The 27,399-nt window shown below is 31.5% G+C and overlaps 4 protein-coding genes across 8 annotated transcripts; 3 read left to right on the plus strand and 1 right to left on the minus strand.

Annotated features, from left to right (window-relative positions):
• The first annotated feature begins 3,411 nt into the window (after positions 1-3,411).
• On the plus strand, positions 3,412-8,647 carry LOC109809420 (beta-fructofuranosidase, cell wall isozyme). The gene is made up of 7 exons (XM_020372729.3): positions 3,412-3,605; positions 3,759-3,767; positions 4,462-5,321; positions 5,629-5,787; positions 7,306-7,541; positions 7,666-7,756; positions 8,247-8,647. The coding sequence occupies exons 1-7, from the start codon at positions 3,440-3,442 to the stop codon at positions 8,424-8,426; spliced, it is 1,701 nt and encodes a 566-aa protein (XP_020228318.1). The 5' UTR covers positions 3,412-3,439; the 3' UTR covers positions 8,427-8,647.
• A 538-nt stretch (positions 8,648-9,185) lies between these two features.
• On the minus strand, positions 9,186-13,446 carry LOC109806813 (protein MAIN-LIKE 2). 3 transcript variants are annotated; one of them, XM_020369314.3, is made up of 7 exons: positions 13,204-13,444; positions 11,549-11,732; positions 11,275-11,386; positions 10,544-11,179; positions 10,306-10,470; positions 9,833-10,225; positions 9,186-9,746 (listed from the first exon to the last, which is right to left on the minus strand). In XM_020369314.3, exons 3-7 carry the CDS (start codon positions 11,362-11,364, stop codon positions 9,537-9,539), a joined length of 1,494 nt encoding a protein of 497 aa, XP_020224903.1. In that variant the 5' UTR covers positions 11,365-11,386; positions 11,549-11,732; positions 13,204-13,444; the 3' UTR covers positions 9,186-9,536. The 3 variants fall into 3 exon arrangements, with proteins under 3 accessions (XP_020224903.1, XP_082930905.1, XP_020224904.1); XM_083074779.1 differs by lacking the exon at positions 10,306-10,470 and having other exon boundaries at positions 13,204-13,446; XM_020369315.3 differs by lacking the exon at positions 11,549-11,732 and having other exon boundaries at positions 13,204-13,445.
• A 2,930-nt stretch (positions 13,447-16,376) lies between these two features.
• Positions 16,377-22,643, plus strand: LOC109809295 (uncharacterized). 2 transcript variants are annotated; one of them, XM_020372555.3, is made up of 10 exons: positions 16,377-16,784; positions 16,915-17,009; positions 17,438-17,505; positions 17,602-17,645; positions 17,753-17,830; positions 17,916-18,069; positions 19,608-19,757; positions 19,842-19,952; positions 21,909-21,977; positions 22,163-22,643. In XM_020372555.3, the coding sequence occupies exons 1-10, from the start codon at positions 16,465-16,467 to the stop codon at positions 22,259-22,261; spliced, it is 1,188 nt and encodes a 395-aa protein (XP_020228144.2). In that variant the 5' UTR covers positions 16,377-16,464; the 3' UTR covers positions 22,262-22,643. The 2 variants fall into 2 exon arrangements, with proteins under 2 accessions (XP_020228144.2, XP_020228145.2); XM_020372556.3 differs by having other exon boundaries at positions 16,379-16,784; positions 21,912-21,977.
• A 1,248-nt stretch (positions 22,644-23,891) lies between these two features.
• On the plus strand, positions 23,892-26,462 carry LOC109808918 (Ribosomal protein L34). Of its 2 annotated transcripts, none has more exons than XM_083074780.1 (3): positions 23,892-24,197; positions 24,690-24,789; positions 25,918-26,045. In XM_083074780.1, exons 1-3 carry the CDS (start codon positions 23,993-23,995, stop codon positions 25,967-25,969), a joined length of 357 nt encoding a protein of 118 aa, XP_082930906.1. In that variant the 5' UTR covers positions 23,892-23,992; the 3' UTR covers positions 25,970-26,045. The 2 variants fall into 2 exon arrangements, with proteins under 2 accessions (XP_082930906.1, XP_020227692.1); XM_020372103.3 differs by lacking the exon at positions 25,918-26,045 and adding an exon at positions 26,072-26,462 and having other exon boundaries at positions 23,900-24,197.
• Positions 26,463-27,399: the final 937 nt, after the last annotated feature.

Here is a 27,399-nt window from a genome sequence, read left to right on the forward strand (position 1 = left end):
TCTTTGTTTTTATCCACATGTTTTGATTTATTGATAGCCTATAAAATATTTTAAATTTATTTTTATAAATTACCATATTTGAATCATATCACCAATATAAATAGTTTTATTTTAATTTTTGCATTCTTTCGTTAAAAAAATGTTTTATATTCTTTTTCATTACTCCCTTTTGTTTTAGTTTCTCTTTTCAAAAATGTTTGTTTGTCTTAATTTTTTTTTCTTCCCCTCTAATTTTTTTTCTTTGTTCCTCTTTATTTATTTATTTTTCATTTTTTTATTAAAAATTAATTATATATTTTTTCCATTACTTCTTCTAGAGGATTTTTTTCCCTCTAATAATATTTTTTAATCAGAATTTTATAGAATATATGGAATTCATTTTTTTAAAAAATTTATGATTCATACATGTTGTGTCTTCATGGTGACTTCCTCTAAATACATACATGTTGCCAATTTGAACTATATATATATCCTCTATATTCAATTTGAATACACCTGGAGGAGGATATAACCACTTGACTTCCCTCACACAAAGGTTTGGAATGAGAGTGAACAAACAGATATACGATTAATTTGCTACATGCATAGAAATATTACCCATTATTTTTTAAATTTCCTTATCCTCTATATTTTGACTTTTAGTAGTTGTTTACGTAAGAGTAAGAGCAGGTGATGACTAGCCTATATTCATGAAATCTAGGGATGGGATGGCACGTTCCCTTAACGCAAATAGAGGAGCAGCCCCATATACAAGTTTGAAGTTTCTATCGATAATTTTACTTTTAATATATTTTTAATGAAGTCAACCACCACGGTAGTTCCAATGTAATAAGAAAAATAATACTCACATATTTAAATTTGATTATTTGTATATTACAACAAGTTATCTTGTATTGATAGAGAAATTAATATCGACAGTTATGTAATTGTCGATAACATTTTCAACGGATAATTAATTAATGTATCATAAACATTTGATGACCGTTGCATAATAAATAGGAATAATAGAAATACAGAAACAAAAGGAATGAAAAAAATTATGTACTAATCGAATATAAATAAAAAGGAATGAGAATTTTTCTTTCATTATTTGAATTACTGAATTCAAAATACTTTATATTTTTATATTTTATTTAATAAAGATGTCAACAAATTATCAATATTTATTGTACTATCTAATGTTATGGTTGATTATTAAGTTTTAAGATTTTAAATTTGAATTTGATAAGGATGATTAATTTTTAATATTTTTTAAAAATTTAAAGGTAAAATTGTCAAAAAAAAAATATAGAGATGAAAAAATGATTTTAATTATGTATTTCCTTTATATATAAGTTATTTAAAAATTTAAAGATAAAATCGTTTAAAAAATGTGAAACAAAAAATGATTATAATATCCTATCCTGTTTAAAAATAAGTATAAATGAGTGAAAAATGGAGTGAAAAGGAACATATAATTTATATTAAAAAAATATTTTTTACTCTATTTAGTATTTTTATCCTATCTCTCTTTTATTTATTTCTTTTTAATTTATTTTTTCCCAAACGAATAAAGGGTATATTTAGGAATTTTTTTTAATAAAAATATTTAGTTTTATTTATTTATATATTTTACTCCCTCTAGATCTATATATATATATATAATTAAATTTATCCAAATTGAATGAGGTAGTTAAATCCATTTTATTTTCACCATTTCATATAAAATATACATTATATTTACTAAAATATCCTTAATCACATTTAACGTAGATAATGTTTTCATTTATTATCTTAGGGTATTTTTGAATTAGAAACATTAAATATAGTTCACTTAATTTGTTAAAATTTTTCTATATTTGGGTCTAGAAATTTTAAGTATTTTTTGCTTATATATAAGTTCAAATGAAGTACAAAATAACTTTATCATAAAATAAATTATTTATCATATGTTCACAATATAATATATTTTTATTTAAATATACTTATTTTTATATTTTTTAATAAAAAAATTATAGGTATCTTCCATTGAAATTTGAAATCCAAAATTTAAATTGAGCTTACTAATTAAACTAAAATAAAATCTTAAATAATTTAATTCATGCACTATATATATAATTACATATCATAATTATAATATATTAACTTGGCATAACATCATTGACTTAGTATGACGAATAATTTTGTATTTGGTAATAAGAAATCTGTTTTTCATGTATTTATATATAGACAATTTTCTATCTAATAATAATAAAAAAAAATAACCTTCTATTGGTTTAAAAAAAAAATATTTAGATGATATGAGTCCTGAAAATTCATTAAGATCATGCTATATATCTCAAGTCTTACAAATTATTTATCAATAAATTTCTTATATTATGGTAGCAAAATAATCAAACTTGCATTATAGTAAGATGTTTGTCTATCTAGTCCATATCAACTAGAGTAACTTTTATTGATTTAAAGAAATTTCAATACCTATCAAGAAAGTTTAACTCAATTGATTGAATAAGGTGCGTATGAATATTGTAAGCTTCTTTAATGTGTTTGATTCCTATAAGTAAATTTTAATACCTTAATTCAAGATTTTAGCCATGTTTAGGAACCCATTTACCTATTGTAAAAGTGCATTTCATTTCCAAAACACAAAATAAAAAAGTAACATTTTATTACTTTCACCTTCAACCATTTTTTTTCCAAGTGGAACTTTAAATCAAACACACCGGTAGCTCTCAACTTAACCTGAAATATCCTTATTCAAAATAAAATTAAAAATTAGGTATATTATTATCATCCGTACCTCAAAAAACCAAGGAACTTATGGTATTGGATGGTTGACTTCAAAATTCTGACACTAAATTATACTATTTACACTTTGACGCGTATAAATTAAAATACTTGTTTTCCGCTTCCGGATTGCTTCTGGGTCAATATGTTTTTGAATTTTCACTCAACAATTATATAAATGTAACACAAATCACTCGGCATGCAGTGATTAATTTATATTTTTTGTTCCATTCACAAAATTCCACCACAACAACCAATATTATCTATCTATATTGTTGTAAAAAAATTATAGTCATTCCAAAAAATACATTTCTCAACAAAAAAAAAAAAAAATTGTTGCATGTTGTGACGATAAGTGTTGTTGCAAAAAAAATTTTTTGACAATTTTAAATATTGTTGTTAATGATAATGTTTTAACACTATTTCTTAACAATTATAGATTAATATTGTTGACATAAAATAGTATATTTTCTAACAACACATAATTTTTGCAACAATATTAATTTTGTTAACAAAAAAAACTCCTATAATAACAAAATTTTTATATTGTTACTAAATGACTGTCGTTACCAATAACTCATTTATTGTTGTAAAGAAATCGTTACAAATAACGTATTTTCTTGTGGTATAAATAGATAGAGTGAGCACCCCTTCTTTCCCCCACATAGCAACGATGACTATCTCTACTATTTTCCTTTTGACTCTCTTTTCTGTGATTTATGGCAGTGGTGCCACGCATCACCTTTTCATAAATCTTCAGACTCTTTCTTCTGATTATTCCTCCAATCAACCTTACAGAACTGCCTATCACTTCCAACCCCCCAAGAATTGGATAAATGGTACCCTTTATTCCTTAGTTTCTTTCTATTATTCTTTCATTTTCTTTTCTGCAATACTTTATGTCTCTAATGGTTTCTTCTTTTGCTTCTTCTTTTTGTCATTTGACATGTTATGATCATGAAATGGACATTTGTGTTTGGACTCGCATGCAGATCCCAATGGTCAGTTCACTTCTCCTATCAATGTCCCTCACTTCAGTTTTTTTCTCTCATTCTTTTTGCAGTTTAATTCAATCCATGTCGTATAGTATATATAACTCCCCTATTCTCATTATTCATTTCACAAAATATATCAAATAATAATAACCATTTCAGAATTTCTGGAATTAAAAATGATTGGATATATTGTTCAAATGTAATATAAGAAAACTATGAAAAAAAATGCAGAAATTTACACTGTTTCACAAACGGCACTTCCCTATGGAAATCAAAATATGACGTAAATATTTTGATGCAGATCCCTATGCATAGATCGAGCCATAGGGAAAGAAAATGAGAGCATCTAATTGATTAAGAAGTTTCCTTCCATTTGGCCGGTTTTCTTAATATTATAAATTTATAATAAACGTGATGGTGCATGCACGTAGATAACAGTGAAGTCAAAATGTTTGTATCTAACTAAAAAACAATTTTCTACAAAAAAAAAAATAATAATTAGGAGAGAAATAGTAGTTATGTGCCATTTTTTCAATTAAAATAATAAATAAAAAAAAGAGACGAGTAGAAAAAGAGTCATGATTTGAATCCAATGATAGGTTTAAAGAATTCACAAGTTGATAATGACATTGATACGTGTTATTAATTAATTTAGCATCTCTTATGATTTTGGGCTGAAAAATAAAAAAATTGTCTTTAGGGCCATTGAGATATGGAGGACTTTATCACCTGTTCTACCAATACAACCCTAAAGGTGCAGTTTGGGGAAACATCGTGTGGGCCCATTCAGTGTCAAAGGATCTGGTGAACTGGGCCCCACTGGATCCTGCCATCTTTCCATCTCAACCGTCCGATATCAATGGTTGTTGGTCAGGATCAGCCACACTGCTTCATGGGAACAAACCCGTCATTTTGTACACTGGAATTGACCCAATGAACCACCAGGTCCAAAACCTGGCCCAGCCCAAAAACTTGTCTGATCCATTTCTCAGGGAATGGGTCAAGACCCCAAAAAATCCTCTAATGGCACCCACTAGTGCCAACAAGATCAATTCAAGTTCATTTAGGGACCCCACCACTGCTTGGCTAGGAAAAGATGGACATTGGAGAGTGCTTGTTGGGAGCAAGAGAAGGACTAGGGGAATGGCACTTTTGTATATAAGCAAAGATTTCTTTAATTGGGTTCAAGCCAAACACCCCTTGCATTCAACCCTAGGAAGTGGAATGTGGGAGTGCCCTGATTTTTTTCCTGTTTTGAATAGTGGCCAATTGGGTGTTGACACGTCAGTGAATGGTGATTATGTAAGCCACGTGCTTAAGGTCAGTTTGGATGACAAGAAACATGATTACTACATGATTGGGAGTTACAATGCTGCCAAGGATGTGTTTGTCCCGGATGAGGGGTTGAATAGTGAATTTGTTTTGAGATATGATTATGGGAAATACTATGCCTCAAAAACTTTCTTTGATGATGGGAAGAAGAGAAGGGTTTTGCTTGGGTGGGTCAACGAATCCTCTAGTGTTGCTGATGATATCAAGAAAGGATGGTCTGGAATTCACGTAAGTTGTTTGCAATTTCTTGAATTGTTATATTTTATTGGTTTGCTAAATTTGCTCACCATGTTCTACAATCAAGACAAGACTTGATCAAATCAACCAAGTGTTGACCCTAGGCTCAATAACATAGATTTCTTCTTCTTCTTTTTTATGATATATGGTTTAAAATAACATGAACCAGCTCATACCATGATGTGAGAGTGAGGTTCCACAATTTGTTTATATTTTTTACCAAGCTTGTATACAATGTTGTTTATAAGTATTGAAATCTTATCTCAATATTTAATAATAAGGGTAATATTATTTTCAGGCAATTCCAAGGGCTATCTGGCTGCATAAATCTGGTAAACAGTTGGTGCAGTGGCCAGTGGTGGAAATTGAAAAGCTGCGTGCAAATCCAGTCAACTTGGCACCCAAACTGATAAAAGGAGGCCAATTGGTTCAAATTAACGGTGTCACAGCAACACAGGTATGCTTTACTTGCTCTATTCTATAAACATTACTACTAGTTTAATCAAGTTTTAATTATATATGTTCTGGATCATGGTTGGTTGCAAAAGTTTTTAAAATAAAATTTAATAATGTTGCGGAAAACTAGGGTCAAATGTGATACAACCACTGGCAATGTTTTTGAAGACCATAAAATCTTTAATATTCACAGCCCCAGCTGTGGTTTCAGACAACTCTTGGTTTAAAAATACTAATACACTTTTATAAGGTTAAATTGCTTAAAGTTCCATAGTTATTTAATAGATATTTTTAATTCATTTACTTATCTCTTTTAATATTTTTAAATTCTTCTAATTTAGAATATTTTTCAAAATTTTATATTTATAATTTTTTTAATTCTTTTAGTCTATGTGGTCATTTTTTTATTATTAACGTGATAAAGGTAAATTTATTGTAAGAGTTCTTTAAAATTAAATTTCTTGATGTCTTGTGTTTTTTTATTATCATTTATTATATTTATCGTTGAGATACATTATTTTATCCTCACAAAATTTAGAAAATAAAATAAAATAAAATTATTATCTTTATTACATCACACAAAATAAATAACGTTATAAAAATATTAATATAGAATAAAAAAAATTAAAAAATATATCTTAAATTATAAAGACTAAAAAAATTAAAAAAATTAAAATTAAAATTATAAGACTAAAATATTATTTTAATTTAAGTATAAAATATATTAATGATATGCAAGGTCCTTGTATTTAATTATTTATATTTGGGAACAATTTGAAGCCGACTCTAAGCTTATTAACAAAAGGAAATGTTTAATCTTGGATACTTGAATTAAAATAGAACCGATAGACATGCAAAAGTATGGGTGTAAAAGTAAGAAGATTTAATATTTTGAAAATATAAATATATCCATTTTTTTCTTCATTTATTAAGTTGGATAACAGTTAGGAAGATCGATTTATAATTATTTTTTCTACACTCATTTTTTCTTTTTGATCAATCCTACAAACGATATTTTTTTTCACTTCGACAGAACATGTTTGTGCTATGGGTGATTAACATGAACACACTTTTTAACATTATCATTTCGATATATTCTAATTTATTAAAACAAATTAATGTATAGTGATTATGTAGATCTCAGTTTTTTTCTTCAAATGTAGAACTTACATAAATTTCTATTAATTAAAAAGAATGTAGGAGAAATTAAAAATATTAAAATAATGTTAGTAGCAACCTCAGATGTTAAACATAAAACTCTTAACTCGCATAAAGAATGTGAAAATAAGAAATTAATATTACTTACTTCTGCATCAAATTCATAAAAATGTGGATGAATTACGCGAATCCAAACAAGTACTTAATTTTAGAGTAAAAAATATCTTTACTACACAGCCAAAAACAGATACTTATTATACTTCTATATTTTTAGTATAATAAATATTTCTTTCTTCAAAAACCATCTTAATACCGAGGCTATAATTGTTATAAAATTTGAGTAATCAATTGTCCTTTGCAGGCTGACGTTGAAATTTCATTTCAAGTGAGCAAGTTGGGAAAGGCTGAAGTCTTGGGCTATTTGACGGACCCCCAAATTCTGTGTAGCAAAAAGGGTTCAGCTGTTAAAAGTGGGCTGGGCCCATTTGGTCTTCTAGTTTTTGCTTCAGAGGGATTGCAAGAATACACATCAGTTTTCTTCAGAATATTCAGATACCAACACAAAAATTTGGTGCTGTTGTGCAGTGACCAAAGCAGGTTTGTTTGTGTCCTCTAATCATTTCCAATTTTCCATAAACTTAATCCAAACACTGTCTAACTTCTCCTCTGATTATTTCCATTTCCAATGTTCCAACTCTTGTGATTTACAAATGCATGATAGGTCTTCCTTAAACAAAAACAATGATTTGACCACTTATGGAACTTTTGTGGACGTGGACCCTCTTCACGAGAAGCTATCATTGAGAACCTTGGTAAGTTCCAATTGATGAAGCCAAGAGATATTAACGTGCATAAACTTTCTTCAAATGAAAAAAATTCTATAGATTGTAATGACTCGAAAAAGGTTGCATTCGAATGAAACTTCTAACAAGTGCATGATCTTACTAAAAAAATTTAGGTATATTTCTCAGAAAATAGTAAATAGTTAATATAAAAATAATTTTATATGCATGTAAACAAACAATTGCGCACACACAAAAAAAAATTGTAAATAAATGATTTAATAGCACTAATAGGAACTAATAAGTGGCTAGTTCAAATCTTAATAATAGAAAAAATGTGATTGAAAAAAAATATTTTTACCAACGATGTCAACTTTGTACCAATAAGAATAAATAAATAAAACAATATGTGTATATGTTAAAAGTCATGGCTATAAGGATTTTTCATCCTTAGTTTTTTTTGTTTTGTTCAAATGATCTTTAATGCTCCTACTAATGCACGAGTTTCTTCCTTCCACAGATTGATCATTCTGTAGTAGAGAGTTTTGGAGGAGAAGGAAGGGCTTGCATCACAGCCAGAGTTTATCCCACATTGGCAATCAATGATAAAGCAAAAATTTATGCTTTCAATAATGGCACTTCTGATGTCAACATCTCAAGACTAAGTGCTTGGAGCATGAAGAAAGCACACATACATTGAAACTAAGCAGAATAAATGGAAGAACGACGAAAGTTCACGATCACAATTCTTTTTTTTACTTCTCCTATTAATGCCTCGAAATATCACTAACGCAACAATAATATGCATGTAGTTCATCTTATATTTCATCTTATATTTAAGTTGACAAAATAAATCAAGAAAAAATATATTAGAGAAGAACGTTGCCGTGACTTTGTTATACTTGTCACCAACGTATTTAACCATTTGTCCTCACCACTTTAACTGCACTTTGAGAAAGATCCATGCCTTGTACGAGGATTATCTTTGACTCCATATATATGCAAATTTTTTATTATAAGAAAGTTTTAACGTGATAAATATTTCAACTTATTGATGATCCATTCTGGTTTACTGTCTATTTGGTCACACGACCCAACCACGGATTGTGTGACAAATATGAATATTGCATCTAAGGACTTCATGTGTGTTGATATTATAGTTACATTTAACGCTGTTGAACAACTTTCCAAAAATAAGCTCGAATAGCTTCAAGAGATGCGAGAAAAACCACGTCATGAAGCTAGACAAAACAGGCACTTAGCGTGCGTTTGTTTTTTCGGTACAAAAATTCCAAAGCAACTCAACAGGACTGAGCAATAACTGGATTGGCGTGCAACGTTGTTTTAAAGGGAGATTCAAACACACCTTCAGTCATTGACACACCAAAGGCACGATCATAAAGTAGAATGTTATATATGGAGTAGTTAAAAATAGTATAGAAACTTAGAAAACAATAAATAAAGATATTTTAGTCTTAAGCTATACAAATTGAATGCTTTTTAATCTGTTAATTAAAACCTTGAGCAAACAATACATCAACAAGAAGGAAAAGAAGGGGGGATCCAAATAAATGCCTAAAAAAAGATCAAATGTCAAATGGAGCTTTACAGTAGATACTTACAAACTATCTGCACTCAATTGTCTCAACTTTTTTAATGTTAATAAATATGCCATCCTCTTCTAAGAATACATTCTTGAACTGGTCTTTGACCAATTGATTATCTACCTTTGTCCTTTACCAACCTTGAGTTATAAATATCAGTATGGTAAGGTCAGAATTAGCTTCGGACTGCTCTAACTAATCTGGTGTTATTCGTAGTCCATACTCAGGTGGTCCTTATGCCTTCGTTTCCTGTTACCCTTCTTTTTCACTTTCTCATTTGGCATTTCTTCAAACTGCTCTGTTAAACATTTGTGCACAATACTTTTCACTTCATCAAGTAACTCTCTATTATAAGAATCCAACCCTTCTGCTGAGACTATATCAGCAATATTTGCAATTTCCCTCATAGCAGTAACCTGTAAAAGCATGTAGCAGTCCAGCATTCAAAAAACATACATTCAAGGAAAAGATACGTAATAATGATAACGAAGCAAAGACATACTGTTCTTTGATACTCTGACTCCAGGGATGATGTGACTCTCCCGATATATTTTCGCGTAATCTTCTGATACCACTGCATGTACTCACCCTCATCTGCAACGTCACCACCTTCAACAATATGAACCCAACGTTCTGACCACTCTTTGAGAGCCAAGTCCATCTTTCCCATCAGGTCTACCCCATGATCCACTATACGACTCTTCCTTTCCCATCGTTCCACGTCTTTTGGGATAGTTTGATGCATGCCAAATTGCCTTAAGCAACGATCAGGAAGGTGCCTTTCTGCCTTGTCAAAACACAATAGCATAGTCCTAGATGCCCGTAAAATTAGACTAGCTTTTATATCTTCTGGTATGGCTGTACACTCCATGTCCTTGTAAGGTAGCCACTGGACCTGTGTATCAACACTAGTAACTCAGATTTGCTGTTTTCTTCTACCTAATTCATCAAATAAGCCACATTATTAACACTTACATCACATGGATTAAGGGAGTCCAGAGCCTTTCTGTAGGACACTACATTACATTTCGTCCTAGAACCACTTTTCCCTTTCCATTTAAGTACAAAGGGAAAGCAATTATTATCAGGTTCTTGATTAAATTTTGGTTGTCCAACATTGAGGCGAGAATAACTCCAGCACTAACAAATAATAATAAAACATTATTCAGCACTGAAACTACCAACAAAAAGAGTAAAGGAAGTAATGTTATACCTGTACTAGAGTTAAACAGCCACTAATAGTGCTTTGAGACTTAAGGGATGCATTGCCAAGTGCTCTATATAAAAATGCCAATGCTCCTGCACCCCAAGCGAACTTCCCAGCCTTATCAAAGTCTTCAAACAGAGAAAGGTACATAACAGGGACTTTGTTCCCTGTTGTTGTAGAAAATATTGTGCTGCCTACTAGGTATAGAAGGTAAGCACGAGTACAGCGCTCAGTTTCCTCCAGTGATGCATCTTCAGGACACTCAGAAAAGAATTCCTTCAGCCAAGTAAGCTTCACCATTCCACCATTCAGGTCCTCTGGTACTCTCCCTAGTAATTTTTCACAAACTGAACTTGGTGCACTTATTGGTCCTATCACAGGTTCTCCATCAATAGCCAATCCAAGTAATAGTGATACATCTTCAAGGGTTATTGTCAATTCTCCAACAGTGAAGTGGAAGGTATTTGTTTCTCTCCTCCACCGCTCAACCAAAGCTGCTATCAGTGCATTGTCAAGACTCATAGCAGGAAGTGATCGTAAGTAACCAAAACCAGCCTTCTCAACCAATTTAATCTGTTTAGGTGTGAGCTTCCACTGATCAAGCATTGAAGTGTGTTCGTGGCATCTAAGTACACCACGCTCCTGAGGATTTGGTATGAATTATATCCAGTAATATGAATATCAAGAAAATTTCTTATGATTTAACATAAATTATAAATAAAGGAATATTGGCATACATGTCCATCCCAAACTGCTGAAGAAACATGATTCTCTTGATCATAAAGTACATAATTATCAATTGGTCCAGGATCTTCATTGAGCTCCATTTATTTAGGAAAGAAACGAGAACTGCCCAAAATACAAGAATCACAAAAGAAATAAATAACTAAACCAGACCAATTTCTGAAGCAATAGCATATTATTAAACTCTTGCCATTCTCCATTAAGCAATGATAAAATAACATGGGACAAGAGCATATCAAAATTGCAACTAATAATTTCGGAGCTGACCTTCAGCTTAAGTGTCAGTTTGATGTCTGTTTTGCCAATTGGAAATTGTATCGCATTAACTTGCACATACTGTTGAGCCATGTTTAAGTGAGGGTCAAAGCATGGTTAAAGTTGCTTGACTTGCTTCAACAAAACTAAAGGGCCAAGGACCTTTCTTCAAACTTATCGCACTAATTTGAACCACCTTGATGAAAAAGAAAATTCTCACATTTAGGATATAAATCCTGGACTATTGTCACTAAAATTTTAAGTAACAAAAAGCATAATTCTGCTTGCTAAACATATATTTACAGATCTACTAGAAATAAGGACCACAACATTAAAGCAGTCATCTAACGGTTTATGTTATTTATTTCTCTTTCTTTTTTAACTTTATGGTCTAACGAAACAAAGGAAGAAAATGAATTCAAATTCTTTTGGCTTTAGGAGCCATACAGCCCCATGATCCATTTTTCTATGGTCACTGCAAAATTCATTGCTATCAAGCAATCTAGTCTTATAGGTGTCCAATAGAATTTTCCATTGAGTTTGATATGCAGATTACAATCATTAATTACACTTGAAGCATTTCTCCAATCTCTGCTTTGTCCACCTAGTCTAAATCCTATGTGCGGCATTCCTGTCACTTCAAAATACAGATTCGAGATACCTAAACAGTGCAACTTGTTATATGATGTGATCCCAATTTTCATCTCCAGTAACATTGCTAACTTGTTCCTTGCCAAACATGCATAATGCATTTTATACTGTCTTACTCTTACATAACCGGAAACCCTTTCATTTCAAAGCTTATCTCTACAACTCCAAAGTTTCCTCAATTCAACTTTTATAATTCCCATTCATGACAACCATTAGCTTAATCATCCAGAGTCTTGATAATTTATCACTATTTTCACCTTGAGATAAAACCCTTGCCGAACTTGGTAAGGTAACTTCTACCTCGGTTATGATTATGGACAAAAAGGAGTAGCCAACCCTAAATGGATACCATGGATTTTCACCCACACGTAGTCTTCCATTGTGACAATAGTGAGTAAGGGTTGGAAAAGGCAGAATTTTAATAGAGTCCAGCTTATAGCTTAATGGCAACCCCCCAACTTCCTTGGGAACCTCTTGATCATGGGTAAGTAGGTGTTCAAATTCAATGCTCTCGCACACCTACCCTACCTTCCCCATCCATCCCCTACTCTCACAAAATGATGAAAATTGCTACAAGTTGCTAGTAATTAAGAGTCTGTTTAGATAAGTTAAAAATATATATCTGGAGAAGCTAATGAGAGCATGAGACAGTTTCTAAAAATTAGTTTATGCATGAGTTAATTTTAGATTTCGAAGAAACTAATTTCATTTTTCCTACTTATTTTCTTCTTCTATAAGTGATCCAGAATAAGTTTATCTAAACACGCCCTTAAATCATCTCACAGGTCCTCTAAGTACAGAGTGTCAATTGCACATTAGAGTCTGATATATTTCAAGTTTGAACACATGTCTCATCTTTCAGACCTTAAATGAGAAACAACACATGATATTTTTGTGTAGACCCTAAAGTGGATACATAGCAGGCAAAAACAAATTCAAGGCAAAATGAAAAACCCACAAAAAAAAAACGTTAATTTATTCATCACGTTGATACAGGAGAGACCGAGAGAGAGAACCTGAGGGAAGGTGGAACTCTGTTGCGTCCAGGTGAATGAGATAAGAAGTGAGTCAACGAGTTTGGAAGAGGAAGAGGAGGAGAAAAATTGAACGGTGGAACATGTGTAGTATTAATCTAATACAAAAATATAAATGTGTTTCGGTTTTGGAGACTGACGACGTCGTTCGGCTTAGCAGCAGCTGCCACTGTCAGTGTTGCCACCCAAAAGAAACTGGAAACACACGCCGGACAAGAGGAGGGATTTGGTGTTTTTTTCTTTTTCTTTTTAATGTTGGATTGATAGAAATTTAAAATAAAATATAATGTAGTTCAATTTTTTTCTTTTAAAATTTTATTAAAAGAAAATACGGTTTTTGTTTTTTAGAAAAAATACTCACAACATTTATGTTGTGTTTGGAAAAGGTGAAAACAAAAATAGAGAGAAAATAAGTAAGTTAAAAATAAGGGAAAGTTTATGTTGTTTGGTTACAATAAAATAGAAGAGAAATAAGGGAGAATTTTTTTTTTAATTGAATTTGATAAATACTAAATAAGTGAACACCTTTCTTTAAGTTTTTTGTATTCATTAGTTTATTATAATTTATGTTAAAGTTTTATAATGTAGTTTTAATATCTTATTTTTAATATTATTTTTATATTTTATTTTATTAATTTTGTTTGATTGTAAGATATTTTTTTTTAATATTTCTCATAAATATTGGCTATCTTATTATTTGAACTGATATTACGGCTATATAGGTCTTTCCATGTAGTTTTTTGACCTTTTTCTTGTTGGTTCATTGTTGAGTGTAAGACATTCAACCCTCGTATGTCCAAGTTTCTTGCACTCATAACAAATGACTTTCTTGTTATTGCCTTGACCAGGTTTCATGAACATGCCTTTCTTTCTGTTGAAGCTCCATAGTCTTCCCCTTTTCTTAAGCATGTTCTTAAAGTTTTAGACATGAAAGATATTTTATCACTTGTTGAGTTTTCAAAACTTTCATCTGAGTTGCTGGACTAATATGAAAACATTAGAACATATGATTATAACCCTCAAATCCAAATTAAATGTCATGATTATTATATCGAGTAAAAATAACATGTGACCACTAATTCTGCTAATTCACATTTTATTCCTACAATGCCTCTTGCCAATTGATATGGTTACTATTAATACGCAAAGTAGTTAAAATTGATATCATGATATCGCGATATGCCAATTTGTTTTAGAACATCAAGGAAGCGTTTTTCTCAATGAAAGAATTGGATTAGAGCTTTACATTTGATTTTGGAAACTCTTTAGAGGTTTCCTTCTTTTTGTGGAGCTTTACATTTTGATTTTGGGGTTCAAAGATGCCATATGAATTTGAAGAAGCATGGAAATCCACAATGATCAAGTTTGATTTGCAAAAGAATAATCGATTTTCTCATATGTTTGACATTAGAGGTATGTGGATCTTAACTTACTTCAAAGACATGTTTTTGGGTGAAATATTATGAATTCTAATGTTTCTTTTGTTTGAATTCTGGATCAGGTTTGACTATGTAATAGAAGCACAAAAACATAAGGAGTTACTTGCTGATAATGATTCATTACATTTTTTACCAATACTAAAGTTAGACCATGTTTAGAAAAACATGGGAGAAATGTTTATAATGTTTATACTAGTGAGAATTTTTCATATTCCAAAAAATGTTATGGATTGCATGTGTAGACTGTGGAGTTGAAAATAAAAAAGAAAAAGATGGGATGGAAACAATATATATAGTTGACAATAGTAAAAAGAATATTAAATTATGAGAAGTAGTTTATAATGCTTCTAATCACAGGGCAAATTGCTCATGCAAAATGTCATGGTCTCAAGCATACCATGTAGACATATACTTTATATTCTAAATGGAAAATGTATAAATGAAATAACAAATAATTACTTTGTTAATCAGTGGACCAAGTTAGTTACTAGCAAGCCTACTTTTAATATTGATGGTAAGGTTTAAAAAAGGGTGTTTTGAATCAAAAAATGAGAGCTAACTTATATTAGACACATGTGATCACTTATTTATTTGTATACACAAGGTTGGGCAATCTAAGGAATTTTTTCTAATAACTAAGTTATTAACATTAAAAAACAATTAATTGATGTGGAAAAAATAAAGATACTAAAAGATAATGTTGAATAGTGTCAATCAAAAACTCACATTTTTCAAATAATCAAGTATTCTTCGAATACAAAGCCTCTTCGGACTTTAAATAACCAAATATTCTTTGAATATAAAGTTTTTTCAACCTTTAAACAAATAAGTATTCTTTGAACACAAAGATTCTTCAAATTTCAATAAAATCAAATATTATTTTACAGTCAAGTATTTCAAGACTCAAGGCAACCAAATATTATTTAAATACAAAGTCTTTTTAAGCTTCAATTAACAAATATTTTTATACAATCAAGTCTCTTTAGATCCAAGATAATAACACTAAGATAAAGTTGGATAAGATAACTGTGTTATTTCGTCTTATTTTTAAGATGTGATACAATAATTTAAGTACACAACTTGTTGATAGAAAAAATGAAATATGTTTTTACAATGTGTTCTTTCTTTCTCTCTCTTTTTTTTCCTGAATCTTCAAGCTTCTTTGTATAAGTGCTTAAGTGAAAATGACCGTTGTTAATCCTTGAGCGTCTTTCATAGACTTATTTTGTCAATCTTCATTTTTGTTCCTTATGAGAGAGATTAGACCTGTCATTTAAAATTAATATTTTTATAATTTTTTATATGTTTAAATATATTTTTAATCCTTCAAATTTATGATAAATTTATTTTTTATCTCTCAAATTTGTAACTGTTGTTTTTAATCATGTAATTTTTAAAAATATAATTTTAATCCCTCACATTATCAATAACATATTTAAAAGTAATAAATTAAAACATTAATGCAGTATGAATTGAGCTTAATGCGATATTTTACTAATATGAATATTAGTTTTTAATAATTTTTATAATAAAATTTAAATATAAAAATTAAAATAATTTTTTTTTTGAAATTATAAAAAGTAAAATAACAATTTTAAATTTGAAGTTGAAAAAGTAAAATTATATTTAAATGTTATTTACATTATTAAAAGCCTAATTTCTTTCCATGAAGGCATGAAGTCATTAACAAAACACATTAAGATATTTAATTTAACCAAAAGGGGGAAAACTCCATAGTCTAGTCTAGTCCTACCCAAACCCAAACACTATCCCTCAGCTCTTCTCTGTGCTCTGCTGGCCACCCATGACGACGTCGTCCGGTTCCGTGAAGAACGCGATGCCCCCAAACCTAGAAAAAGTGCTTCTCAACAGAAAGCACCCCGAAGAAGAAGAAGAAGAAGAAGAAGAAGAAGAAGAAGAAGAAGAAGAAGGTGAAGAATCCAAGTCCAAAGCTGAACCCTCACAATCCTCTCCATCCACCGAAGACGCCGTCGCCGATGACAGCTCGAAGCCCATCGTGTTGATCACCAACAGTGACGGCATTGAGTCCCCGGGCCTCACTCTCCTCGTCGAAGCCCTCGTGCGCCAGGGCCTCTGCGATGTCCATGTCTGCGTTCCTCAATCGTGGGTCCCACCGTTTTCCCCTAAATTCTCACTTCGTTGCGTAACTCGGTCAATTTTGTGGTTTCTTTCTTCTTATTGAATCTGGAATGTCTTTGCATAATTTTTTAGTTCCTGAAAATGGTTGCTTCAGGGACAAATCGGTTTCGGGCCACTCCGTCACTCTTAGGGAAACCGTCGAGGCCTGTTCCGCCCAAATTGATGGTGCCACCGCTTTTGAAGTTTCAGGTTTGGATTCAATTGCATCAGTTTTTACTCTTTCTTTAAGACACTGATTTGGATTCTTAATTTAAGGAGTTTAGCTCACTACTTCACTTACTGTTCAGTGTTTAGAAACGTTTTTCTTTATTTTGTTAGATCCGATGTGTATTGAGTTCATAGATGATGTGGATTTAGTAGTTTGGTTTTAGACTTTTAGTTGTGTAGGAAAAAAATGGGCGAGTTTGTCAAGTTCGTGTAAACTTCGTTCACAGACAATGTGGGTTTGCTGGTTTGCTTCTTGTTGTGTATGAATAAAAAAAAAACACTCTTCATCATAATCATCTGTGGAATTTTGGGACATGTAATGTAGCTAGTGATTTTCGGATTGTATCGGCTGTTACATATAATGCATCCAGAGTTGAGTAATGCTTATTTGGGTTTGATTTATGATTCAGGAACTCCTGTGGATTGTGTTTCACTAGCGTTGTCTGGAGCCTTGTTTTCGTGGTCAAAGCCTATGCTGGTTAGCATTTATATCATACATTTGATAACTATTTGTGGGTTTCTTCTCATTATCAAAATGCTAATGGTTTATGGATGAACATGATGTAAATTTTAGGTTATTAGCGGGATTAACCGGGGATCAAGTTGTGGTCAGCTCATGTAAGTTGTTCCCTTATGCATATTATATTCTATCGTGTTTTCATATTAAGCCTCTGTGAGTCCTTGAGCACGAACAGAAGTTCATTTCACGCTTTAAAATTCACCAGGTTCTACTCTGGTGTTGTTGCTGGAGCAAGAGAGGCGTTATTATGTGGTGTACCTTCATTGTCGATATCATTAAATTGGTACATTGGTTATTATTATTTATATCCAATTTGAACTATATTTTTCCTGCTGGAGATTGTGATTTAGTACCATATTCTGCTGCAGGAAGAAGGATGAAAGTCAAGAGACTGATTTCAAGGATGCAGTAGAACTCTGTTTACCATTAATAAATGCTGCTATCAGGGATGTTGTAAAGGGAACTTTCCCCAAAAGCTGCTTTCTGAATATAGAAATTCCTACATCACCTTTAAGCAGCAAGGTCTACAAGTTTTATTATAATTTACATAATAATATAAATTGCTTTACTGCATTATGAGAATTTTCTAGCTTTGGGCTATATATTGTAGAAAATCTAATAACTAGAGAAGCATAACATATGGTCTATCATTGACCATGTATTTTGTCCAGATATGACAGGTTTTTTTGTTTTACATGTCAGCTTTTTTTTTTTTTTTTTAATTAGACAATGACATTTACACCCTTATCATTCTGTTTCTTTTGCTGCTTGGGTATTATTGTGGTGGGTTGAATATCTTTGCATAGTGACTTAATTTCACTTATCCCTCTTGTTCTGCCGCCACCTGGTGGCATTGGCACCTGCCTTTTTTTTTTTCCCCTTTCCCTTTCTTCTTCACCCATCACTCTTTCTCTTCCTCCTTTCTCGTTGCCATATACTGCCATCCATCTCCTTCTTTATTGTTGAGTGCTACTGCAACCCTGGCAAGACTATACCAGTCACCAGGTGCACAAGGCTCGAGTTTCCAGAGGGAATCCATCTGAGAGTGATTAGAAGCTGAAAATCAGAGTAGAGGGTGGAGGGAAGTCTAAAGAAGAAAAAACAGAATGGAAGCTAGATTTTATTATTTTTTTAATTTATTTTTTCTCCGATTTTTATTTCGCTTTTTTACATGTGAGATAGAAGGAAAGTTGTTGGTATTCATCTAGCAGACTTGAATTGAGACCAAGGAAAAGATTGTTCAGTTTAGGTATTCTACACAGGCTGTATTTGATTGGGATTCGGAATCAGAATGAGATAATGATTCGGCTGAAAGATATGACTGGCATTTCTTTCCAAGTTAGGGACAATTGTGTATTTATGCTGTAATATTTTTTTGGTTTTTAACTGGTACAAAGGATTGCAACTAACTCTTTTAGAACCCCCAATATTTCTCTAATAAATCTAACAGTCATTAATAACTTGTCCACCATAAACCACATTATTAACTTGACCACTGTAGCCTCAGTCCTCAGAGTCACAGTGCTGTGTGTTTAGGTTCTGCTTTTCAAGTTTTACTTTTTGTTACCCTTTTTAGGGGGATTTGTCTCTTATAATGAACGTTGTTGACATACATTTGTTGGGACTTTTATGTACTCACAGAGTACAGATAAAGTCTCAGAGAAAGGAACCTCAAGAGGCTTGGATTTCAATTAACATTTCTTCCCCTGGATGTTGGTCATAAGTTGCACAAAAACTACATGGTGTGTAGGATGACAATATTTATTCCCACATTGTAAGAAAGACTAAATCGTATAGGAGACAACCATAGTGATAGAAACACTAACTATATGGATATGTGAACCTTTTTTTTATTTGGGAAATTTCCTCTTAAAGAGGATATTGAAACTTGACAGTTTGACATTGTGATTGACCTCTATTTCCTTCCCCTACTTTCTTAATTAGGCAATACATTTTAGTTTCACCATTCTTGAAGTTTTGGTTCACTGTATTTACTCTTCAGTGAACTATTTTTGGTCCTTAAATATAATATTGCTGCTGTGCTATTGTTTTGTTGACAGGGCTTCAAATTGACCAAGCAAAGCATGTGGAGATCCACTCCAAATTGGCAAGCAGTTTCAACTAGCCGCTATCCTCCTGGTCATTTCTTGGCCAGTAAACAAGGCCTTGGTCTTCAGTTTGCACAGATTGGCCGGGATGCTTCTGCTGCTGTGAGTGTCCTAAATAATGTGTGTAATCTGGTATTTTTATGCATCTGTTGATACTGACTGTATATTTTTTCACATCTTGGCCAGGGTGCAGCCCGTAAATTAACTACACAGAAAAAGAATTTGGAGATTGTCGAATCAATTGGAGCTGCAGGGAAACCTGATTCCAACAGGGTGAAGAAGTACTTCAGATTAGAGGTAAATGGGAGGGATATATGGCAATATGGGTCAACCTGTCCCACCCTGGTTGTAGGGCAGATTGACCTGTTTTAGAAAATAGGTTTGGAAATGGCAAGGTCAACAACTCATGTCATTTCCAACTTTCCTAAAAACGTAAATAAAAGGGGTGGGTTGGTACAGGGATGGGAATGGGGCGGGAGGTTACTAAAGTATTTAGGCCTTTACATGCATTTAAATAAAAAATCCTGGATCAGACTTGTATATTAGCAGTTAGCAACTTTAATCTTCGTACACATATCTATACACAGTTGGTACCTAATACCTAAACTTATCACGTTTTAGTTAAATGGAATATGCTCTGCCGTTATTGTATTTTCTTTGACAAACTATTCAAATAAGAATATGATAGGTACTGAAATTCATTATAGGAATTATAAAGAAAATTCACAGAACAGAGTTATGATTAGAATAGAGAAAATGCAGGAAAATGTAGAAAAGGAAAGAAAATACCAGAGAATATCCTTCTCTACCTTGTGGCACAGCCACCCCTAAACTACCCAATTGATTTGCCTACCTCTTATTTTCTCCCTCTTCCATTTTATCCTTGCTCAGCCTCAGTGCTTTACACACTTCCTGCCACACATGCAAGTTTGTTGCAACCTATGTAAATTCTTCTTCTGCCCTTATCCATATAAGAGTGTCTAACAGAGTTCTATTTTAATACTAAAATTAATTATGAAAAATCTATAAACGTGCATTAGTTAAAAGTGCAACATCAACCCTATTTAAAAATATCCAAAGATTTTTCAAATACTAGTTATGAAACATAATAAGCCACATTTTAACTAAATTCAAAATCCAACCTAATAAAGTAAAAAGCAATTATATTCAATACAAAAAACAATGCAGTGTTTTAACATTGTGCTTGTAATAAGACCCTAAGGCTTGTATTCATTCTCCAAGAGTTGCCAAAAAATAATATACACAGTAATTAGTTATATATTGTGAAATTGAAAATAACACAAATAGTTAGGTTATTTCACCTCATTGTTAAAATTAGACCGTAAACACTCGTCTCAGGTTATTTCATAAGTCTAAATATTGTTTTGGTCCTCTAATTCCTAGAGGAAGTAAAACATAACAAGGAAATTAGGTGTGGGACTATCTAATTAAAATAAAATGATATACTAATACAAATATAACTGAATGAGAGTAGTCGAATATTCAGTACTTTCCTTTGCATGTTCTATCCAACTTTGTGCATACACAAGTACCTCCAATGTACTCTCATGAAACCTAATCAGGAGGACTAAACATCCTACCTCCTATGCTCAGAGCAAACTTAAAGCAACTGTCAAAATTGGAATAGCCAAAATATCCTTGACAATTCTATGCAATATTGAGTACTTGATTCCATTTGTTTTCCATCATTCAAAAATATTCGTAGGGAAGATCTTCTCTTTTAAGTAGTGATCCTACCAACTCACTTTCATTACATTTCACCGAATCAATGAAAAAGGAGTCTTGACGACCATTAATATTGCTAAAATGTTAAGATTATTTGACCTCTTGTCATTGAACTTTGCACTAGCCCCATGTTTTAGCCAGATAATCTTCAAAAAAAACAATGAGTAGCATATTTCTTGGCATTGTTCATTTGAATGGAAGAAGTACTGAAGCAACTTTAATTTGTATAATGAATTCAGAACAACGGCAATGCCCTCCATGAATAACTGGCCAACATTTTTCTAATTTTGCACTCAGTTTCAAAATCATATTTCTAATAGCTTAAGTTTTATCAACTTTGCCATTACTGCAAAGAATAGGAAGATATATATATTTTTTTCTTTTTCAAAATATGATTTTCAAATTAATTATATATGGCTTTAGTTCTTTTCTATGTGATATTTATCACAATTAAATGATTTTAAATTGTTTCTAGAAGTAAACTTAGCTATACTATACTTGTATCAGCAGTTTTTGGATAAGCAGCAGGAAGATACAGACGACGATCTGGATTACAGGGCACTTGAAAGTGGATTTGTAAGTTTGAGAACTATATTATATTTAAGCATGTTTTTCTAATGTATCATTGATTTTTTAATTAAATACTTTTTTATGCTCAAGGTTGCATGCAAACAATAAAGGTCTTCATTGGGCTGTTACTATATGCAATCGAGTTTATTTATTTCATCTGAACGAACCTTGCGTCTGATTTGAATGAACAGGTTGCAGTTACTCCTCTCTCACTTTCTCCTCGTACCGAGACGGATATTGAAATGGCAGCTTCTGATTGGATTTCATCTGTGCTTCCTGGTGAACAATAGCCTCAAACAGAGTTCAGCTTCAGCGTGATTATGTACATTTGAGATTTGAGATGATTCTTTCTTTTCTATTTTCTTGAAAGCAAAGGTGGAGTAGAAGCGGCATTCCCACCTATTCTATAGTTAATATCAATGTGTACTGTTCTTTTTTGTGCAAGATATTTTGTACTCACCTCTTCGTTGTTTCATTTCTTTTGATCGCTATTTCAGCTGTGAAGCAAATTCTTATTTGCTTCCTGTAATCTCGTAGGCATATTTTAAAAATGCCATTTCATCTGTTTGTAACTTAAAAGCTACTGGCAAAACGCCGGTGCACTTGTCATTGTAAGTTGTAACTTTTCACTAAATTGTTGTTTGGAAGATAGTTTGAAGCTTGGTTTGATGATTTTCGAGACTCTGGTCGGATATACTGCAGCCGTGTAAGCATTTCAACCTTTCAAAACATTTTTCAATGCAAAAATATCAAATGAAATTGGTTAAATGGTTCCTGAATATTATTGGTAATTGCACCACTTGCTGTCAAAAGTGATTGAATTTTTAATTCCAATATTAGTTGGCATACAATAGAATAAATTATATATTAGTTGTAACTTACATATATATATATATATTAAGTTTCCCGGGATAAATTATATAAAAAATTATAGAACTCCGAAAATTAGCTGTTTGTGATTTTATTTTGTTTAGTTAACAGAAAAAGAATATTTATGTTAAATATAAAAGCAATACACGAATTAACTTGTCATTTTTTTTAGATTTTTAAACTTTTATATAATTCAATTGTTTTTAATTTGATATCTATTAAAATTAAGTTATAATTTAATAAGTATTTGAGTTGTTTTTTGCTCTTTAATAATATATTTACATAATTAGTATTTTAACTTGCATTGCACAAGTCAAATCTAATATGTAAATTTTATAATCATACTAGCATTTTGTTTGTGGTGTATGTAGAAAGTGAAAATTGGGTGAATTTTCATATTCTCATACTATTGTATCATTTGTATGTTTGTGATATAACAATAATTACCTAAAAATTATGTAATGATGCATTACATACAAGTGTATAGATTTGATGATTCGATAAAATATAATATATTTTTTAAATTAACAAACATTTTATGATTAAAAATATAAAATCAAAATTATGAATTGAAAATCAAAGGCCATCATCATAGTGATTGGGCGTGTCACCAAAATAAAAGTATTAGTGTTAGTACGAGAGTAACAAAAGACAAAAATAAAATAAAATGGAAGATAGTCGTATTCTATATTTTTAACCAGAAGGATGGCAGTCTTATTTAAAATTCTTTTAGATTTATAGTTGGTCTATATTCCAACATCTTTGAAGAAATATACTCGTGTATATATATATACTTGTTATAAAGTTCTTATAAAAGAGATACGTTTTTAGTAATTATTTTTGGTTTTTTATTTTAATTATATATTTTTATCTCTATATTTATATAACATATATTTTCAATTTCAAATCTTAATATTTTATTTTCTACATTTAAAAAAAAAATCTTTTCTCCAAGCTCTTTCAAAATAAACAAAGTGCTTTTTATTTTATTTTTTCTTACTAATCGAAAATAAATGGGTTACAAGACACGTTCCGGGTCGGGTAATAGAAACCCGAACTCGGAAAGAGGCAAATCTGGGATCCATCAAGGTTGAGACTTGAGAGGTTGGAGATTGGTTTAGGGTTTAGGAAGCATCGCATTGAGTGAAACAATGGCGTCTCTGAGAAGTGGAGCTTCGTTGCTGAATCGCCTTTCGAAATCGCTTCTTCATTCCAACAACCCTAAACCTCTATTATTCCCTTCTCTCTCTAAGCTTCCCGCTGCAATTTCTCCCCAAAACGACGCCGAATTTCCCCACCACCAACCCTTTCTCTACCCATGCGGCCTCCCCTCTCTCCGCTTCTTCTTGCCTCAGGGTACACTCACTCTCACTTTTTCCGATGCTATTCTCGTTTGTTACGTTTCATTGGTCCAATGCAGAATGTGATTCGTGTTCTCTATTGTCACTCATTTTCACTTTTTCATTGATTCACTACGCTTCTTTAAATTTATTTCTCAATCTCTGCTGCTGCCCTTAATTTAATTGTACTTGAGTTTCAAGGGAACTTGGTTGCTTTTTCTTGCATTATGATATTGAAGAAATATTAGTACCCCTAGACGTGTGAAATTAATTTTTAGGGTTTATTGTTATATTTCATGCTACACTTTTCTATTATCAAATAGAGAGCCTGTTTTGGATATAAGCCATAAGTGAGTTTTTCTGCTGAAAATAAAGAGTTATTTCCAACAGATAAGCTCTTAGAAACACTTTTAAGCTTGTAATCAAACATGAGATGCTGTTTTATGAAATTTTAAGCATTTAACTTCCTCCCAGAAGCTTTTAATTAGAATTTCTCTATGTTTTGCAGGGGATGCTCCTTCGGCTGATGAACCGATGCTTTTATTCCCCAAAAGGACATTTCAACCTAGCCTTATTAAACGAAAGAGGAACCATGGGTTTTTTGCCCGGTAAGTCCCTCATCTTTTTAGTTATATGTTCCTTTACTATAAGAAAAAAGAGTTGAAAAGATGGCTGCTTAATGCTTCCTTTTATTCTACATGAGTGGCAAACTTCGTAATTTTAAAACTCTTGCGCAGAATGTCACCATTCTTCAGCATACACTATGACTATGCAGAGGCCTAATTTATGCATAGGATCTGAAGGAATTAGATGATCAATTATTCTTTTGATCTTGTCACATCATTCAATTTCATTATGCCTTCTATTGCTTAGACAACATGGAAATAGCCTAGAATATTCAAAAACCTTTTCGATTAATAAAAAGCAAAACCTATGCCTGAATTATAAACAGAGTGTTTCATTGATTGTGACAATGCATTTGAGTGCTATCTTTCATTGTGTTGCCTATGTCTCTAGACTGTGGTTGCTTTGTTTTTGACATAGATAAATGGGTGCCACATTTTAGACTATGACCAGGCAAAATGGCTCATGAAGTGCATGATTGTTGGGCCAATAACCATTGCTTCTTTTCTTTTTCTTATATATGTGGGTGGGAAACTGGGAATCAAGTTACACTAGGAAGAATTCTTGGTAGAGTTATTTCATTCAATAATTCTTTCTATATATTAAATTTCAATAATCTAGCAGTTGAGTAGAAGTTCTTTTTGAATAGATTAAGTCTATAAATAAAGAAAAAATTGTTGAATGGAGTAACTTTATCAAAAGTTAATTTTGGAGTGACTTGATCCATATAGATATATGTGTGTGTGTGTGTGTGTTTGTAAATTAACTATTACACCATTTAATAATTTTTAATTGGATAATATTATATCCAAATCCACATAGATCATATCTATAAAGTTTTATATTAATCCAAAATTATTTGATACCTCATTTACACACATCAAAATTAATGTAATATATACTTTTAAAATATAGAAAATAATGAATCATTTAATTACTTCTTATTGTTCAATTTTCACAAATTTTGACGCAGACAATTAATGTAATATATCATTCTAATTCAACAGTTACATAAGAATCGCATTTTATATGAAGGGATTGATGGTATAATAGTTTACATAAGTTACACTAGTATAATTTGATTCCTTTCTCTATATATATCTGCGGTGTAGGACTGTTGATGACACACTAATTGATATATCACTGGTCCTTATTATTAAGTAAATGGTCACATGCCTGCTTCCTAATCAGTACGAAGTTGTTAACGTTCACAAGAATTATGCCATGAGGACTGTAGATGACACAATTTTTCTTTTACATGAGCAGGAAAGCAACCAAGGGTGGCAGAAAAGTAATTGCTCGAAGAATAGCCAAGGGCCGGTTTAGGATTACAGCTTAGTGTCCTATTGCTTTGACATTGGAGCTAAATATTCAATCTAGAAACTTAGTGCACTTCATGTTAAGAGCCTTGTGTTTTTCTTTTGGTTTGGTTGGGGTGGGAGAGTGGAGTTGTTCTGACTCCGAGTAAAGTCTGCAATGGGCAATTTTTCAGGCAACTTTTGTGTGTGGATATGTTAAACATTCAGTATATTGTCTATTTGAAATTCTCGTCAGTAGTTGCAATAATTTGCGTCTCTAGTATTAATTTTATGTCGAGTACCGCAGAATAATCTAGCTTACTGGATTGTAAAGAAACTTGTAGCTTTGTGCTTTTTAATGTCCTTTTATGGGTGTGCGAGGATTTTATAGATAAAACTAAGATTAATTCAGCAAAAGAAGTGGTTTTTTGATTTGCGCTTTGGATACTTCCAAATTTTGTTTGGTACAAATTGAGGCATTTTGCTGCTTTGGTTCATTATCCATTTGTGTTAATGATAAACAATCATGCCCTAAGAGGTCGTCTTTCCCAAAATTGTACTATGGATGTCTTTGGCTAATTAGCTTAATTAATGCTACGTTTAGTTTAGGGAAAAAAATTAACGCTATGTTTAGTTTAGGGAAAAAATGAAAGGGAAGAAAATGGGAAGGGGGAAAAAGGTATATAGAAAGATTAGTATTAGCTCTACAGAAATGAAAATGCATATTTTGGGTTGCTTTATGTTAGGCCTGACATGATTAATAAAGTTGAAGTAAATATAATTTCAAAAAGACCTTGACATGATTTATTTAGTAAATAAGTCTATGTTAGGCCTGACATAAAGTTGGTTTGTTTATTTTTCTCTACTAATTATTCATACCATACAATGCTACAATCTAATTCACGCTTTAAATTATTGATGAAAATATATGATTTATTGATTAACCAATTTGTTTTTAAAGATATAGAGTTAAAATCATATATAATCACTCAAATTTATTTTCTATAAATAAGTATAGATTGAATGTAATTTGATTTTTTAGAAATATATGGAAGCATATACATGTGGTAAATTTGTGTACACTCTTTACTTTATATTTATCAAATTAACATATTTTCCATACTTATATATGATTCTTTAATTGTTTTGTTTTAAATATTGGAATAAAAATCGAATTCAATTCAATTATATATTAGAATTCAATTTATTTGTTTCTAGTTTGGAATTATTTTTATTTTGGGTCTTACCAACTTGTTTAAAAGCAGGCCTTAGTTGGGGAGTAATTTAGAGTCAGAA

The sequence above is a fragment of the Cajanus cajan genome, chromosome 5 (assembly GCF_000230855.2).
Source record: "Cajanus cajan strain Asha chromosome 5, NIPB_CcT2T_4, whole genome shotgun sequence".
In the NCBI taxonomy this organism is placed as follows: Eukaryota; Viridiplantae; Streptophyta; class Magnoliopsida; order Fabales; family Fabaceae; genus Cajanus; species Cajanus cajan.